Source organism: Dreissena polymorpha, chromosome 10 (genome assembly GCF_020536995.1).
Source record: "Dreissena polymorpha isolate Duluth1 chromosome 10, UMN_Dpol_1.0, whole genome shotgun sequence".
NCBI lineage: Eukaryota > Metazoa > Mollusca > Bivalvia > Myida > Dreissenidae > Dreissena > Dreissena polymorpha.
Window position 1 is genome coordinate 6,261,557 of NC_068364.1, and position 19,650 is coordinate 6,281,206.

Sequence of the window (19,650 nt, forward strand, 5' to 3'; positions counted from 1 at the left end):
CCGCTGTGTGAGTGGTGGGTGGGCTCTTGGGTCTGCTGGCTTGGGCGGGTTGATAAGCATTGATTATCATCTCTTCCTGGTCTGTCGGCCTTGATTGTTTGCATGCCTCTCACATTGCGAGTGTTTGTCATTCATCTGTATGATGTAGGAATTTGTAGGGTTATCTCTCTTCCATCATCTGTTCTGCGTTGCCAATATTGTAATGTTTGTCTAATGTACTAATAATGTTAACATTAATATTGAGTCTCTCATTTTTCTTTTAGAAAGGTTTTCATGATTGTTTTATTGAATGTATATGTAAATATTATGTATCAAGAAGATCGAGACTGAAATAAACTATTAAACTTTAATTAAACTTTGAAATTCGAAGACATTGACCTTTAAAGTAGGTAGTTGCAGTATATGTGTTACAAACAGTCTGATATAGGATTCCGCGTGTATCCATATATTTAACTATCCTCTAATGAAACAAAGAAGTTAAAGCTAGGGTAGACCTGAACATGCTCTAATTCTCGTTTTAACCTCTCCTATGACATTGACCATAAAAAGTCATCCGATCTTAGCAGCGCCTAGAAACGAAAACTTAGGTAATAATCTTTTATGAATACAGTCTATAAAAGGGCAGAGTATATTTTCATATCTAATAGGAAATGATCAACGTCTGTTTACCTCATCCACTTAGATAAATGCATACATATACAGTTTATAGTTTTTGTTGTACAACAAATTAGTTTATACATTAAAAGACCGTCAAATATTGCGTTATTGCATTGTGTGATTTATTTTTAAATAGCCCACAGTTAAATTGTCTAGAATTTTAATATGTTGTTGGACTTCCAAACAGAATCAGTTATTTATGTTTATTCAATAGTTTTAGGTTAAGAGTCCATTGTGTATAGAATTACTTGAAAAAGAATGCTACATGTATACAAATGTTTTGATACGAGTTATTTTAGTAACGACTCACCGCAGAAAAGGCAGCATTGAGTGCGATGCTACTTTAAACAAGAGCTGTTTGTAAAACACGCATTCCCACCGAATGGGCTGTCAGTTGTAGTGGAAGCCATTGTGTGAATACGTTAGAAACCATTTTACTTCTTCAGGTCACTGTGACCTTGACCTTTGACCTAGTGAACTCAAAATCGATAGAGGTCATCTGCCAGTCATGATCAATGTACCTATGAAGTTTCATGATCCTAGGCCAAAGCCTTCTTGAGTTATCATCCGGAAACCATTTTACTGTTTCGAGTCACTGTGACCTTGACCTTTGACCTAGTGACCTAAAAATCAATAGGGGTCATCTGCAAGTCATTAAAAATGCACTTATGAAGTTTCATGATCCTAGGCCTGAGCATTCTTGAGTTATCATCAGAAAACCATTTTACTGTTTCGAGTCACTGTGACCTTGACCTTTTACCTAGTGATCTGAAAATTGTTTGAGGTCATCTGCCAGTCATGATTAATGTACCTATGAAGTTTCATGATTCTAGGCCAGAGCATTCTTGAGTTATCATCCGGAAACCATTTTACTGTTTGGAGTAACTGTGACCTTGACCGTTGACATAGTGACCTGAAAATCAAAAGGGGTCATCTGCCAGTCATGATCAATGTACCTATGAAGTTTCATGATCCTAGGCTTAAGAATTGTTGAGTTATCATCCAGTAACCATTTTACTGTTTCAAGTCACTGTGGCCTTGACCTTTGCCCTAATGACCTGAAAATCAATGGGTCATCTGCCAGTCATGATCAATGTACCTGTGAAGTTTCATGATCCTAGTCCTACGCGTTCTTGAGTAATCATCCGGAAACCATTTGGTGGAAGGACCGACCGACGGACCGACAGACCGACGGACCGACGGACCGACATGTGCATAACAATATACCCCCTCTTCTTCGAAAGGGGGCATAACAACTAACGAAAAAATAACATGGATCATAATACATTATTTGTTTGATAATTAATAAACTTTGATGAGAAAATTAAACCCATTTACAAAAAAAGTAAATCATGAAACATTGTACATCAGGTAAACGGCATTGAAAGGAATAACTATAAGCCCCAAATTCACCCGAATTTCTTATTGCAATAAAAAAAGCCGTCCAGCTACAAAAACAGAGGGGGTAATCACGTGATTATTAAGATGGCGTCCATGCCGAGGCCGGTATTTTTCGCCGTTTTATACATTTTAATAACTTGTATTATTTTCTAAATTCCGCCCACTTTCCAGCCACAGTAGGAATAAAGCTACTGGCGTTTATTTCATAGTAATATTCGCTTTATATCTCGACTTTAATCGGTGCGAAATTTCTTAGCGGGATGACCTAATTAAATTTGCGGGGAGTAAAGTCGAGATACAAAGCGAATTAGATTACGAAATAAAAGCTAATCACTTTTTAACTGAGATGGCTGGAAAGTGAGCGTCATTTAAAACATAAACTAGAGTAATAAAGGGTATAAAACGGCGAAAAATAACTGTCTCGGCGTGGACGTCGCCATCTTGACTATCACGTGATTACCCCCTCTAAAAAATGTAAAGCAAGATACGGGAAAAAACTCTAGCAGCATAAATTTGTTTGTTTTTTTATTTGAATGTTGAATTCAGGTGTGTGAATTTACGACATCAAATTGATAGATAACAGTTACTGATAAATCGACTTATTGACCACATATGCTTTTGACAGGTTAGGATTTCAAACATTTTATTTTGCTTAACATGCTCGGGGTTAGATTGTCTTTTTAATTTTAAAAAGTGATTTCGACGTTAAAAACGGTATTATATTTGTATAAATGAAATTGCCTTTAAAACTTGTTTGAGTTCATGTTTGCTTAACATGTACATCCCTTTTTTTAAACTTTTTATTTAAAAAAAACACATTTACTTGCATAATTAAAAAGTTGTCCCGATGAAACTTTTATCAGACGCGGAAAACATCTGAAGTAGCAAAACAATTTTTTGCACATTCGCATGATTGACAACTTGCTTTATTGAAGTATGCAACAGTTAAAGGCATTCGTTTGAACCTTGCTTGAGACACGTACCGAAAAAAGTATGTTTTGTCATTCTATATATGTGTTTGCTTAACGAGTGCATCAATATTACATTGAATATAGATTAATATCTGCCTGAAATTGAGAAAATGTACATCTGTAATGCAGAGTGTAATTTATATGGGTGATGTTGAAGGAACAACTTCGATATCCGTCTTTTTATCGAAAATAGAACACAGTTCAAAGCATGTAACACACTCAATTGACGTCTTTTAAATCATGACATTGTCTATGTTGAAAGTGTGAATGAGAGTGGCATCTATATTCAAAGTGTGAGTGGGAGTGGCTTAACGTGATTTAATGAAGTGTTCATCAATTAACTTAATCTGAAATTCCAAAGAACACTACCTAAGGTCTTTATAAACAGCAATTAATATATTCTACGTTATCATGCCTTTGCCAACAACTGAAAATGAGACATATATCATATGTATTTTATGAGATATTTCAAGTTGCAAGAATGAACGATCACCCAAATACTTAAATAACTGCATTTCATTTTGACAAACTTGAGATGTTTATATCAATGAAATAATCAATAAAGCTCTACACTTTAATAACATCAAAAACAAAATTATTATTATTATTATTATTAGATCATAACAATTGCCATCTAATTATGTTCTCGTTGTCTAATTATTTAACATCCTATTTAAACTGTTTACTTACAAACATGAATTGGTAGATGGTGTATCGTTGCACTACAACTACGAGGAACACGACGTTTAAAAAGATGCATACCGCACATCACATCTATAAGGGTAATTTTCCATGTATACAATACCACAAGGCTGCATTCTAAATTTAGCAAGTCATTGTGGTGCAATAACGTGTTCAGTTGATTAAGTTTTTTTTAAACTAGCTGAAGTAATCCGGTTAGCAATGGTATGCATACATTTATGAAACTCTTGTCATTTTAAGAAAAATACATATCTGGAAATTGTATTTTGCATATCTTTAAGTATTACCACTTCGGAAGTATATAACTTGTCATGTTTACGCTAACAATAATTGTTCTGAGTGTTTTGAAGCACGTCTGTGTTGTGCGTTTTTCATGCAACACTCGAATGTATAGCGTGCGCATGCAGGCCATGTCGCGCATATGCACGACTCATGCTAGGAAAATAGCATTTAGCTATAGTTTTTTTACTAGTTTTAATATAAAAATTATAATATAAATAATAAAGGACTTTAAAATCGACCAATTAATATCATGGCTTAATTGCAGCATTTAACACGTGCTCGATAAATATTTCATTTGCATTATATTTAATGGTTTTCAAACATATATTGTTTTTCAATATGATGCGGAATTCGGGAAAACAACCTCACTTCCTTTTAATTTCTGTATCTGTTAGAATTGTTTCGGTTAACACTGCAAACTAGCAAACGATTTTATCTTTTAAAGATGACAACCATAAAAACATAAATATTATAACTTGCCATTTGATAAAGATCACACATGGAAACTAGGCATTATGAACATGTGAAAGTCCAATAAGAAGTGAAACTTATCTCTACTTAAGGTAGCGCACCTCTAATGATTTCCCGCGATTTATTTTACGATCATTGCCGATCTTCAATGATCGGTTATTTCCGAGAGATGCATTTTATTTTTTTCAAACTTCAATTTTTGATATATGTTTTCGTAATTACTAAAGAATACATTATTTTCACAATAAATATTGACTTTGATCCAAATATCATCTGAAAAAATACGATTTCGCGATTTCTTCAAAGATCGACGAGCCTTTTTACCTGTTTACTTATGGATATCTAATTTAAGATTGCACAAATGTGAAGATGTCGTGGCCGAGTGGTTAAGGCAATGGAATATAAATTTTTTGGGATCTTCCCGCGCAGGTTCGAATCCTGCCGACATCGCATACTTTTTGCGACGCGTTTTATTTATTTTCTAACGTAATTTATTTGATTTAATATAGCATATAAGCTATGTTTATTGTTAAATATGTTGAAATTTTTATGCACATCCTTCAATTTTTAAAATTAAAACAACGTTATGGCTAAATTGGTTGATTTACTGCTGAAAATACGAATGATGCATGTTGCATTTTTATTTCTATTTCAAAAAGTAAACGGTAAATCTGTCTATTTCTTGGTATTTTGCTGTATATAGTGTTTCTATAAAAACTACGTTTAAAATATAACTTAAATGATACTATTTTGAATTTTATGACACTTTATTTTTAACCGACCCAATTTTTACTTGGCTGAAAATCACTTACATTTCATGGCGCTCTTCCATAGATAAAAATTTGTAAAAAATAAATGTCTGTAAAAGAATACTTATTTCATCTTGTTTAAAGTTTAAACACCTTTACTGCATCTGTACACACAAACAGCATGCCTATATTTGGAAATTTAAATGAATTACGGAACTTTTATATACCCCAGGGGTAAAAATAAACTGGACAAAAGCCGAGCGTGGGGGTGGTTTTGAAAAAATTCGGTATATTTTTTTTTAAAGCATGGAAAGCCTACCTTCAAATTTGCATGTAGTTCAGTGAAATGATGCTGATTAAGAAAATAATTAATTAGATTATATTTGGATATGTGCCCATTAGGGGTGCGCTACCTTAACAATACTATTTTGGAGTTGCTAACGTAAGTAAATAACGACAAAGTTTTCCTATTCGATGTGTGTAGCAGAACACTTTAAACGAACATGTTGTGGTAGTTGTTATTTTTTTATAACATATTTACTATTTTATCATGACTGTTCCGATTTTATTTAATGTAATAATCTATTTGGCGTAAATTAATTCAGAAGGCAGCACTTGCACTGGAATAGCATGTCTGCTATATTGATTTAATTCAATCCAAGTTTTTGGAGCATTATGAACATTGCTCTTACTTAAAACTGCACTTTCGATGTAACATAATCACCTACATATTGAAATATAAATTCTTGTTAAACTCTTGAAATAAGTACTTTCGGAAACGTATATCCGGACCACACACAATGCTAGCTATACAGTTGAAGCTCGCTTACATGGAAAGAAAATGTAATCAATCAAAACAAAAATGGTGAACTGTTAAACAAGGAAATTATTTAAATAAAAACTTACTTTCTAACGGGAGGAATATTCTTTAAAGGAGTTAATATCAAACCTGGACGATTTTTAAGTATCCACGACTTAATTGCCAAAATACAACTATTAGGTTGGAAAGTAAAGTTTTTGACGATTGCTTTTGCCTTATATCAATATTGCTTATTTAAGATAAGAAATGTTATAAAAACAAATCAAGTTTGAAAAATGTTTGCTTTATTGTTATAAAGCATATATACGATGATGTAGACAAATTATACTTTTTTACTTTAAAATAGAAAATGACAACGAATTATCTAAAGTAATATATTAACAATCATCAAGGTATATTAACCAACGTTTCAGATGTTTAATTTCTTATGAACTGCAAGACGACACACTATACCCACCGATGTGTTGTATTTTCTATATGAATATTATTACGACAAAACAATGGGGATTCTTATATTTTATAACTATTCACATACAAATTTATTACTGTCTTTACTAAATTCTGAAATTAATTTTTTACCTGTAAAATTCGTATGTAATGTATACATATAATCACATTTGATTTAAAAATGGGCATCGGTATTAATCTTTCGTTATATATTTCATGAATATGACATGTATACCGAGTCAAAGAAAATGCTATCATATAAATAACAGCCAATCTTCGTTGAAATTGTGTTAACTATATAACATTTATAAAAACAACAATTAACACTTTTTAAGTGTCGCGTAAAACTATCCATAGATCACTCGATTCATAAAGACGTTTTGAACAATCGTCTTGAACAGCCTTTTTACCAATTTTTGTCTTTTTGAAAAAGTACTTTAATGCAAAAAAATGCAAAACTGTAAAAGTGTAAATATTAATTGTAAATTGTAAACATATTTTTAATGTGCCATTGGAATCTCGGAACCTCTAAAAGCAAACAAATATAGCGGTACCACTTCAGCACGATGGCATTTGAATTTGGTCAGTAGTTTAATCTCAAATATATTTTACGATGTTTCTTAGTCAGTAGTTCTGTTCTGCTTGTTTGGTATATTGTTTGATACATATATTTGTATTTAACCATTTTCATTTTGTTATGAAAATAATCACTTTGTAAAACTGTGAACAAACCCCTTTAAATGATTCAAACTAGGTTATATGAACACAAGTTTATATAATTTCCTTTTTTATGAATTGATAATGACAAATTTGATAAATGAATTGTAACATGATTTTCAGTCCTACTTATAAAATCCCCATGCGTTCCTGTTTCGTGAAAGGAAAAGTCACAAAAAACCGTTTACTTAAACTTTCACGTTATTTATACCAATTCAAATTGTTAATTCTTGAAATTATCAATTTATAACCATTAGTTAAAATATAACAACTCTCTGGTTTATGTATGTGACGGGTTCTTAGACGATTGGTGGGTCATTTACCTTTTACAATGAACATCCTCGCGTAGTGTTAATACATTTTTTCTGATGGTGTAACAGTACATATAATTTAAAATCATTGATTGGAAAATGTCCTGTTTGGAATGGACTCTTGTTAGTGCGTTTCTACTACACTTTGTCGCCGGTACACGTAAGTATACTTCATATTTATCATTAGAACTATATATAGTATCAGATCATCAAAACATAATTGTGTAATAGTGTTTTTCAAGTGATTTGTTTTTCTTACACTATCAACAAAAATGCCGATTGCGAATGTTCATTTCTGAATGATTATTCAGTAATTCTAAAATACTTAAAAAATAACATAGTATTTATAAACATTTTGCCTTTAAATATTGGCAACAACAACATACACACTTAATTTTAATCTTAAGGTCTGGCACCTAAACGTTTAGGTTTTTGATTTAATACGAAACTATTTTTTTTTCCAAAGATAAGACTTTAACGTACACTTACACGTGAAGTTTACTAACCAGATGACAACGCGTTTGTTTTTAGCTGACACTATTCCCAACTTGAAGATGATTGCCACTCGTGTTTCTTTAGAGGCTGTCAAACTTTCATGTTTGATTTCTGGTGGGCAAGTTCAACATTTGGAGTTTCAAAGAAAATATTCAGCTGGAGACGAGCTTGTTACTATTGCCGGAATATCAATCATCAATAAGACATGTGAATATAAGTCAGCGGATAAGGTACTGTGTTTATGTCTGACAGCCAATGAAGTTATCTGTATTGTCCTTGTACACCGGAACGAAACAGAGCACTCATGGAAATGTTCCTCATTATTAAATGGACATCTGTTTGGAAGCAATATTGTTAACGCCAGTGGTGAGTTAAGGGGTTTGGATACTTCTTTTAATGCTTTTGCTTAGTATTCCTTGATGTACACGTAAAGTAAATATCATTACAAATATACCATCGATATATTTCTTTACACAAAAATATTTAAAATATTTAAATGTGTTTGACATCATTAAAGTATATACATGCTGATGAAATATATACACATGTATTTTAAGAATTATGGCAATTCTAGATGTTATTCAATTTAATGTTGCTAGCCTTACTATCATGAAAATATGAATTTGTGGATAACATACACTTTACATAATCATTATAATATAGCTCAAGTACATGCAATTATTAGCAGTTTGCCAATAGGATCCTTAACAACTGCTTCCACATATTTTCAGTTGATGAGAACACTGTAGTTAACAACAACACCGACTCGTCTAATACAGAACATACAACAACCTCGACTCAGACACAATTATGTATGAATATGTTTTCTTTGCATATGGCATAATGGTTTGATTAAACCGTTGCATGCATTACTAATGTATATAATACTAATGTTTGTGTACTGTTTACAAATTGAGTGCAACTAGTAAAGAATAATAATTCTTATTACGAATTATACTACATTTACTATGTCAACACTGAACAACATGCGCATTGTCAGCGTAGATAGCAATTGGAGACATTACTTTGTTATCTTATGTATGGGTAAGAATAGAATAGTGTCTTGCTCTTAAAGTATAAAATAGGATTTAAATAAAATCAATTCAATTTCAGCTCCAGACAGTGGTATTGTTCTCATTTGTGTTGCCTCGGTTATTTTACTTGGGGTCGTCATTGGTGCTGTTCGTCATCGAAGAAGTCTCCGGTATTTGTTTAAACATGCTAGAAGTAAGTACAATGTAAATACATGTACCTATAGGGAAACTATCGAGTCGAAGCATTAAAGGGGCGATATGGAAAGTTTATTAAGCTATGCAAGTAAAAAGACGTGTTACTCATTATACAACAACGAAAGTATTTAGTAATCCTATAATGCGTTGAATTAAACAAATGAAGTTTGAATGCGAGTAAAGAGCGTCTTTTTGCAATAAAATTAAGTTTGTTTAAACACATAACAAATAATTCTTAGCAACGTGTGTTTATTTTGTACAAGTTATGTCAAATGAACTGAGTCAAACAAAGCAACCGATCAATCAATCTGATAGTAACACAATCTGCACATTCACAATTTAATTATAGTCAAAATCAAACAGAAGTTAATTGAGCCGAATATTAAACACAGTAAAGGGAAAAACGAAACATGCAACTAACCGTAGGTTTGGTTCACAGTTACCGCCCTCAGTTTTAAGATACTGTACATAAATCAATATAGAAGTAGTAGTAATAGTTAATGGTAGTAATATATACGAGGATTATTTTAAACGTTCTTCTAAAAACATCGCTTTTGTAATCCCATATGTATGATGTGTATTAAAGGGACACATACTTAAATGCATAAGCAGTCATATTCCAAACTTCAATATTCGGTTTTCACCAACGCAATGCCAATTTTAAAGAGGTATCTTTAGCAACAACATTTTAAACTTGAACCTCGTCAATGAAGCGCGCCATTTGCTTGACATTTTAATCATTTCCCCAAAGCTTTTTAAAAGTCGAAGTTTAACAATGTGATGTAAGAAACATCTAGACGCAAGCGTCGCGTTGCGACGGTTATGTTTTTCACGACGTTGTGATGAACGAGTCACAACGTGCAATCAATCGATTGTGATCGTCCTTTCCAAATCTGTTTATATAACAACAGCCATTTTATTACATAGGGTTTAATAAAGTACACATCGTGTGTATTTCTAGTGTGCACAATTAACAAACGCACATTGTGTCTATAAAACCGTTAATGTTTTTTTTCGTTTTATAGAATTGACCGAATTGCATTATTACATTGTATTTTGGTAACAGCTCTTAGCAACATATCTTTCCATAACTAACAAAGGAATGGTCTTTCGAAAAGGGCATACACATTTTTAAATTATCAAAAATATTGAACTTACGTATCTTTGATTATGCATAGCTCTAAGCACGGTACATGTGTCGTTTTAATTGTTACATTTATATTCTGTTTGAATTATTTGTGAATTTATCAGTCCTTACACACTTTAAGTGTGAAGTATGTTTATGACGTACAACATGCCTTTATTTTAACTCGGTTTATGATTCATTAGAACGTATTCTAGCCTAGTATATACATGAAGCAAATAGAGATTTTGATATGTGTTTTGTTTTAAGACGGCTTTGGCAACAATGAAACCTTTCAATCTCCTACTACGTAAGTACCAGTTAAATAATTAAAACACTAAAATACAACCATAGTGATTTTAATATAACGTTTATATGTATAACTTGTCAATAAGCTTTATATTTATCTGTTTGTATTGTCATAAAAAGTGTAGCAATGCTAGCCAGTCCGTAACTCCGGCAAATTAAGCTCAACGTCAAATGCATGAATATGTTTTATGTGTCGCCGAATACCTTTTCGACCATTCAGAAGCTTATCATGTACAGGTCAAATCAGGAATAATTCTATATTATGATTAACTTAAATACACGTTTCATGTTCAGGAAAAGAGTGTATCGTTTATTGTTTATGAACATTTTATTGTAGTTCAAGGCGAGGATCTGTGCCCGTAAATGTGTACAACACTTACTCATTCGCAAAATCTTTGGGTAAGCGAACCGTATATTCATTTTGATAATGTATGTTTGATATAATTGATGTATTTGTCAAAATTGTATGGTATGCATATGTTGAATCATCTCTATAAATACTTTAAATGGCCAATAAACAATATGTGTAATTACGTACTGCGTACGTATTAGGTAAATATAAAAGTAAAACAAAACCAACTGTCAGTTATCGATATAAAACAATTGGTTGGGACAGTAAATATTTTTTAAATAACTAATAAATGCATTAGCATTTATAAAGTTTTACTGTGTTCATAATTGTATTTTCGAAGCGGAAAGGATATTTGTCAGTTTCCTTATAAAAGGACTTGCTGATGGAAACATATACTTTAATCATGATATTTTGTGTGAAGTTCATTTATCTTTATATCAAATACCGTAACCAAATTGAAACTGTTCAAGAATTTTTTAAACAAGAAATTCGAGGTCGATAGCGTTACTAATCAACTTTTTTATTGGTTGTATTTACCGTCTACATTTGTTATGCACATTTGATCTTATATGTCATACACACGGATAATAGAGTTATTTAAATCAAGCACTTTGCTATATGAATTTGCAATGTGCTTTAATTCCTTTTTGTCTTTAATCAGTCAATTGTTTCATAGATGACGAACCACAGATATTAGCTGAACCGTGAGTATTACCTTTATTATAAAATATATGCCGTAGAAAAGTGTTGAGATGTATGTTTATATATGTACAGGTTTGTTTGACACCCATTTTTGCATTTTCACCTTCTATTTAATGATTCTTCCGACATGTGTATGGATTTTTAAAATAAGCTTAACTAAGGTAAGGAATACATTTCTAAAACAAAAGCTATCGTCTGGTTTGCATAATCAATGCTTAATACTCAAAAAATGGAAGTTCTTATACATATTAACAAATTGTCTTAATACACGAGTGCACAAATTTTATTATCTTTATAATCGCGATTACATTGAATCATTTTCTACAATACAAGTAATGATCCTACCTTGTTATATTGAGCCTAATATACTCTGTTTACTCTATCAAGATTAAAATGGGATGTGCATGATTTCTTTTTTATCCTTTTAAATGCTTATTATTAGAACATTGTAAAAGGTAAATTCAGTTATTGTTTATTTCGTTTTTTCAACTGTTAAAGATTGAACAATTTTGTTTGTTCAGTAAATGTTTCAAATCGTCTTTATTTCATTTCATAAACAGATCCCAAAAACAAGTATGTCAGTCCCTTCCTCGGGGTATTCGCAGCGAAATATATAGCGTGGCGTGTATCGAACATATTGGCAGCGTATCGAGCACGGAAGGAGAGCAAAATGGTATTTATTTATGTGTCACGTACACACACGACAATAGCCGCAATAAGACTATTTAAGTTGTGACACGGTGCATAGTGTTAGACGACACTGGGTAATTTAGTGTCCAAAATGAAGTACACTGCATCATGATTTTATCCCCCCCCCCCCCCCGTGCAAAAGTCGAGTAAGTTGGTAAGTGTTGAGCGGGGGACCAAACATACAATTATTGAGTTCTGGCACCTGTTGGTTACCAGTTGACTACGGATCAATACTCTGTAATTTATGTATATATGTAACAAAATATATAAATAACAGTCTCGTCATTTACTAGCAAACATTTCACATTTTATAAAAGCAGACTCGTCACGAGCCGCATGATTGTGTCACGCGCTATAAACAGATCGCACGTCACATTCAATGTCTGTGTAGTCTGGTGGTTGATTGTTCGAATGCCCGCTAGCGACAGTACCGTTTTTTGCATAACAAGTTAAACGAAATACCGTGCACTATAGAACACTAACAGGTAAATGGTAAACTCCGAGTATGTCACTCGAATCTAAGGTATCTTGCACTATCCCTTTACATATATAAACACGTATCCCAGCGAGTTTCATGTTTTACAAATTGATTAAACAGACATATGTGCTAATAGTGTAAAAATGCGTGTGCACCAGAATAAATATATTTGCGTCTGTTGTGATATTTCCTGGGTTTTCAATAATTGACAATTTTTGTATACCTGCCCTTTCATTTGAGTGTGTATTGGCTAAGTATGAGACTTGGCTTACCATCAGACTGTTTTAAACGCATGCAGCTTTGAATTGACTTCTAGGCTTACTTTGGCGCAACTTTTAAGCGTCTTTTATTCAATATGTTTATAAAATGTTTTATAGCCCATTATTCAATTGTCTTCATAAACGAATAGCAGACTTTTACAAGAAATTTCTTGATAGAGATCTAGAAACCAGATGTTTGTTATAGTATCCAAATATTAAGATAACTTATATTATTCCAATGTCGCCATGGTGTAATGGATATGGTGCCCCCCCCCCTAACGACCTAGAGGTCACGGGTAGATTCCCACTTTTTGTGGGAGCGTTCTTTAGATCTTCCCCAAAGACAAATCCCCAAGTACAGGTTCTAGGCCTAGGCAACTGTCGTTTTAAATAAGTCGTAAGTGCTTTAAATTCAATCGAGCTAAAATAAATAGGTTTTAACTAATAGTATTTATAGTGTTTAGATAATAAAAAAACATTTGTATTTTCAGATGACCAAGATGCAGGTTATGCAGAAATCGAGTAAGTGACATCATCCACTCGCCACCAATTGTGGAAGATCTTAGATTATTTCTCAAAAATTAAAGTATGCAATTCAATGCACACTTTTTTAACAACACATAATAAATACCGTAAGATTATTTTTCGTAAGCAATAGAAGTTAACAAAACAAGTCAGAATTGTCAATCAAAGTCCTAAATTTTCAGAATACGAAAACACCCTGTCAATCAAATCGCCATACAATCAAGTTGTATATAATTCATTATATGTTTTTATCAATACAAAATATTTGTGTTTATATTCTTCCTTATTTTCTTATCATTTCTTCTTATTAGATACAACTTGAAAACAAAATAATACATCTATCATAAAAATACACGTACCCATCATAGAAATAACATCTATACTGCATATTTACTGATGATATATCAGTATTCAAATAACGATAGTATTGCATAAATTTATGCAATACCGACACGTGTTTGAAAGCAATAGATATGTTTGAAATCAAGATGTAAAGCTGACCTGATGGTAAACAACGATCTTGAACTCAACCCTAATTCACTGGTTACCGAATTCGACATGGACGATCTACACTACGCAGCCGGTAATATATGTTCGTTTCTAAGTTTTGATTCGTCGCATTAAAAAAACGAAATTGTTCAATTAGTCACAAAAATTACTCAAACTTTTAACCAACAAGCCTATCGTCACTGCCAATATTGTATTATATGTGGGGGAATGGGTGTAGATGTATTTTCATTACGTGACTCCTTCACACGTAATGTTACTGGGAAAGGATTCGATTTCGAGTATTCCGTATTAACTGTCAAGAACTTTGTCAATACAACCAGCGAATATTTAAGTTGAATACATTGCTCAATACATGTTTTATTAAATCTGATTGGTGGGCATGTTCCATTACGTACAATTAATCGAAATAAACGTATTCCACGCCGTTGAGAGAAGTATGAAAAGAATATGTCAATTGAGAACTAAGGCGGAACTTCTCTTCCAGAATCATTACGTTTTGTCTATTTACAAGATGACTTCTATTATTACCAAAACCAGCACAACTTCAGATGACTATATTATAAATATTACTTTGTAGGTGGAAGGACACCGTTTGCTGATGAATGCTAAACGATGGTGTACAATACTGGTCTATATGTATTATTTGTATGCACTTAAAAAAAATGTTGCATCAAATGTCAAACGTTCACTTTCAATTGAAAACAATACAACATTATCATATTAGTTTGGTAATGCATCTTTGCTTTTTGACACCCATGTTTTTCAAAGATGACGAAAACAGTATATAATACAGTGTATCTTTAATTGAAGCGAGGTATTCTCCTTTTTTATTGATATATAATTTGACGATATACACTTGTTCATGTCATGTAAGGCAAAAGTTCAACCATTAGGAGAAGCCCGCTCTTAAATCCATCATGTAGGCAATTGTTAAGTACCTCAAATAACCATATACTCATAACATTGTATGTTGAAATATTGTACCAAATGCCAATTATTGTTCAAAGCACATCACACATATACTTATTTATATCATGTTCGCTTGTTTTCCACGTTTAGATGGAAGTTTTTTTGTATGCAATTGTTTTTCATTTGTGATTGTGTTAAGTCGTGTTTTTTGTCATTTGTGCTAATTATTGGCAAATGCCGTGTATTTGATAAACTCATAGTGCTTGATGCATTGCAAGTTTCTCACTGTTTATAATAGTAGTGTTTATGCATGTCTGGTAAACAAATAAAACTGTGATGAATTCACGTAAGTGCTGCTTGTTCTTACGCGTAATGCGCTAAATAAATTGTATTTACAACTCAACAACAACAACAACAGCTATGTATGTTTGCTTACTGAATGATGATCTAGAATAAATGCCAATTAATCATTATATCTTTGAATTATCATTTGAAAAGAACGATCGGACAAAAAGCGTATGAATTCCCACACGTCATACACAATTGAAGTTATTTTTTGTTTCTTATACATATAGCGACTGTCTGTGTTTTACTGGGTGCTTTTTGAAAAAATATTATGATTAGTTTACTTATTTAATTGATTTCGCATTTTAAAAGATTTGATGAGGAATTAAAAAATTTAAGTGGGAAAAATGACGAAACAATATGCTACATTCAAATCGACAGGAAATAAAATAACTAACGTATTGAGTTTATTTCGCCAGAGCAGAAACAGTACACGAATGTATTTATTAAATGCAATTTATACATAAATATAATTTTGTTTTGTTTAATATCTGTTTTGTTACATATTTAATTATTGCATTGAATGTGTTTATTGAACTCGCACACTATTATCACTGCTTGCAACACGCAGTATGTCCCAGGTAAACAGTTTAAAATGGTTATTTTCATATGACGTTGAGCGTTTATAATCTTAATGATGAAAGTCTGCAAAACAAGTGCGGCTCTTTGGAATTCCACCGGCAGGTCGCCAATATTGAACAACAATAAACCGTATAACAGCATAATTGCCGTCAGTTTCAGTGAACAATCACAGTGTTTCGTTTGAAATAGTAACTAGGACACTGAAACAGAAAAAACATGTATCACAATCACTATCATCATTTTAATAGAGAGAGACACGCTCAAGCCTAAGAAGACATGTGTGTAACATTAAGTGACAAGCCTTTTTTTGAAAGGTAGCATATTATAGAAGGCTTCAGTTTGTGTTCTGAAACATTCTACATAAACTTATTATTGAAAATTGTATTGTTATGTTTATTTTGTTTGCTTTTAAAATAATGATTTTCTTTAGCATTTTAATCTCTCAATCAATAAATTTGAATCAATCAAAGTATAACACATTCAAGCGAATTGTAATACGGTTTAAACCGCAGTAAACCGTGACAACAGCCATGCAATGTTTAAAATGCTGGTGCTGTGGATATGTCTATATCTGCCATCAAACATTTTAACAGTTACATTTCAGTTCTATTAAGTTTCTATGCCACATTTTGTTTTACGCTCGTCAAATCGCGTATGCTTGTGTACAATTTTAGTAACGGCATTTAAAAACCTCTAAATTCTTAACATTTGAAAAGATCAACATAGACCATTTGAATGTTGATATGACTTTCTGCAAGCATGAACTAAGCTTATATTATTTGTATGCAGACATTCAAAACGAATATCGAGTTACGATGCATCTTTTTATTAGAACATACATCCATAAGACAATGTCATTAACACAATCGTATCGACGTCATTTTAATAGTGGAAAAAAGTCGGAATGAGTTTTCATTCACCAGATAGAATCCGGTTTACACCGAATGATGGACATCAAAATGCATAATGGTGGCCACGTACGAATTATCTTATGTTGTTTTTAACAAGTTGGAACAAAAAAGTAGTTTTTGGTTAGCGTTGAAAAGGTGCACTAAGAACATCGACTAATTTTCGAACTATTCTGTGTTATTACAATACTTGCATATGATAATCAGACTATTTATTTATTGACTTATTATAGAATCCTAATCAACGAGAAAAACTTTATTGCGAATGTTTCAGATTGCTGACACAGCTGATGTAATTCAGAGTACAATTTAACAAATATGTTTACATTTTACATTACATTTTTAACGTTCCAAACACCATTGAAACTATCGTGTTGGACAATTTGAAGATGTTATCTGTCGATATATCCTTTAAATTGTGAATTGCTTTAAATGAACAGTAAGCTAGTGTTTAATCAACCGTTACTGTCTGCCATTTTGTGAAATCAAACATATACCAATACATATTAAAAAATACTTACAATGACTTGACTTTTGGTAGTTTACAAACTCTAATATACAATGCAAAAATTGTATTGTAGCACTTGCCGGTGCATATTGAAAAGTAACCTTTTGTATTTGTAGGGTGTGTACGTTTGATCTTGTTTTGATGTTTATCTCAGATTAAATTGCCACTTTTAGCTGGTTTTTGTTCAAAATTATGCGCACGAATTGTCCTCACAGAAAATTCATTGGATTTATAAAGTAGTACATGTGTTTAATGAATTGTTGTAATTTCCATCTATAAATTAATTTCAAACGCATCAACATAACCTTTAAGAATTACCTTACCAAAAATTAAACTTAATATAAATAAAAAAGTCTGTGCAGGCAAATTATTAACTTAAAGATGCGTCTGCTTAAATGGGAATTACATGTATCCTCAAAGTCTTACCAGATATTATAACGTAAAACGCGATCGAAAATGGACAAATAAGGCATCACATTCACCGTGTATTTACAATACTAACATACCTTGTGTTCAGAAGTGAGCTCTTGTGAGTACCATGGGACCAACATCAATAGAACTGAAAAGCAATCTAGTATGAAAAACAACTAAAGTGAGGAGGACACCACAACCAAAACATGAACACCATACATTCTTACGTCAAAACATGATCACTATACAGTATCACGTCAAAACATGAACACCATAAGTCTCACGTCAAAACATGAACACCATACAGTCTCACGTCAAAACATGAACACCATACAGTCTCACGTTCATCATTACATATTATACATTTATTAGGTTACATAATAAATCTGCTACAAAGGTAAATGACACTGTACATTACTACCAATGCACTTGATATGTTTCAATTGCACAAATGAATAAACATGAAACGCAAATCTGTTAAACCTTCCAGACTTGTAAAAAAACATCAACACATTTAATGCTATCAAAGATCAGTACATAAAATGGAACAAAAATCACTTGAAGCGTTAATATATTAAGTACTACAACAACATATTTATATGAAATACAATATATGCATACTAACTTGACCAATGAAATGAATGATGTGCAAGCTGATCCCCTGGCAACACAGTTGCCCTTAGTTTATTATGACCCAGACTTAAGTTAAAACAAAATGTAAGACTGACCCTTAAATGTAAGACTAGTATTTGTAATAACGTGCCAGCAATGTGAAATTGAACGTGCTATAAATGGGGACACATGTTTTGAAAAAGTGCGTGGGTATAGGAAAATAGCTTTATTGTTTCCACAAGATGATATTTTGGATGGACGACGGAAACAAAAGCTCACATTGAAAATGTTTAGTTTAGGTAAGCTTAACAAGAACCCCATTATGACCCGTTAGTACTCACCAACGTTTACAAACACAAGTTGATGATTAAGTTGATTGACTAAATTCGAACGAGAATTTATATTATCAAGATAAGACTTAGGATCTGGTATCATCAAGACTGAGTCATAAATCTTGTTCTAGAGCGGACACAAGTTATATATAAGATTTATCCCGGTGACATAGTGTTTACAAGTGTTTCACTCAGATTCAAACGTTGCCTGTATATTTTAAGATACCAATTCTGACCACGTTTCATCAAGCTTGAGGCATACATGTTGACTAATGATTAGTAAGATTGTTTTGACCCGGTGACATAGTTTTCAGACGCTAGTGACCCAACTTTGACGTTTTCCTAAAACTTGATAAGATTTGAATTATAATCAAGTTTCAGAAAGAATTGATCATAAATGAGGCCTCAAGATTGGGATATGTTAATCTCAGATTTGACCTGGTGAACTACTAGTCTTGTTATTCACGTAAGATTTAAATGCTACTTTGTTATTGCCAAAATTGACATTCTAACCCAATTTCGTCCAGATTGAACCAAGTTGCCTCTGTATTGGTTAACAGGTTGTTTTCACAACATTACGCCCCACGGTGATCGATACACTTCATTTGGTATCAACATAAATAAACACTATGGACAAATGAACATTAAAAATGAACTCGAAGAAACACCAAATATCACCTGTTATAAGTTTGTTACACGGCATTATCTTTCATCATGGTGTTCACAGAAAATAGGATTATAGAAATATATAGGTATGCATTGCATAGTACCAAATAAAACGGGCCATGGAGACCATACTGTTATGTTACACATAGCTTATATTGTCTTCTTACCTCTAGTAA

General features: G+C 32.3%; 1 protein-coding gene and 1 non-coding gene across 4 annotated transcripts; both read left to right on the plus strand.

Moving 5' to 3' along the window:
* The first annotated feature begins 4,852 nt into the window (after positions 1-4,852).
* Trnay-aua (transfer RNA tyrosine (anticodon AUA)) lies at positions 4,853-4,934 on the plus strand. The gene has a single exon. It is a non-coding gene; the product is annotated as a tRNA-Tyr (tRNA).
* A 2,422-nt stretch (positions 4,935-7,356) lies between these two features.
* On the plus strand, positions 7,357-15,455 carry LOC127848124 (uncharacterized). 3 transcript variants are annotated; one of them, XR_008034371.1, is made up of 11 exons: positions 7,357-7,688; positions 8,060-8,389; positions 8,755-8,835; positions 9,137-9,250; positions 10,646-10,685; positions 11,022-11,083; positions 11,713-11,740; positions 12,299-12,411; positions 13,658-13,752; positions 14,180-14,274; positions 14,779-15,455. XR_008034371.1 is itself a non-coding variant. In XM_052380419.1 (11 exons), exons 1-11 carry the CDS (start codon positions 7,628-7,630, stop codon positions 14,808-14,810), a joined length of 987 nt encoding a protein of 328 aa, XP_052236379.1. In that variant the 5' UTR covers positions 7,361-7,627; the 3' UTR covers positions 14,811-15,455. The 3 variants fall into 3 exon arrangements, 2 of the variants coding, with proteins under 2 accessions (XP_052236380.1, XP_052236379.1); XM_052380419.1 differs by having other exon boundaries at positions 7,361-7,688; positions 13,658-13,688; XM_052380420.1 differs by lacking the exons at positions 14,180-14,274; positions 14,779-15,455 and adding an exon at positions 14,003-14,173 and having other exon boundaries at positions 13,658-13,688.
* The last annotated feature ends 4,195 nt before the right edge of the window (positions 15,456-19,650 follow it).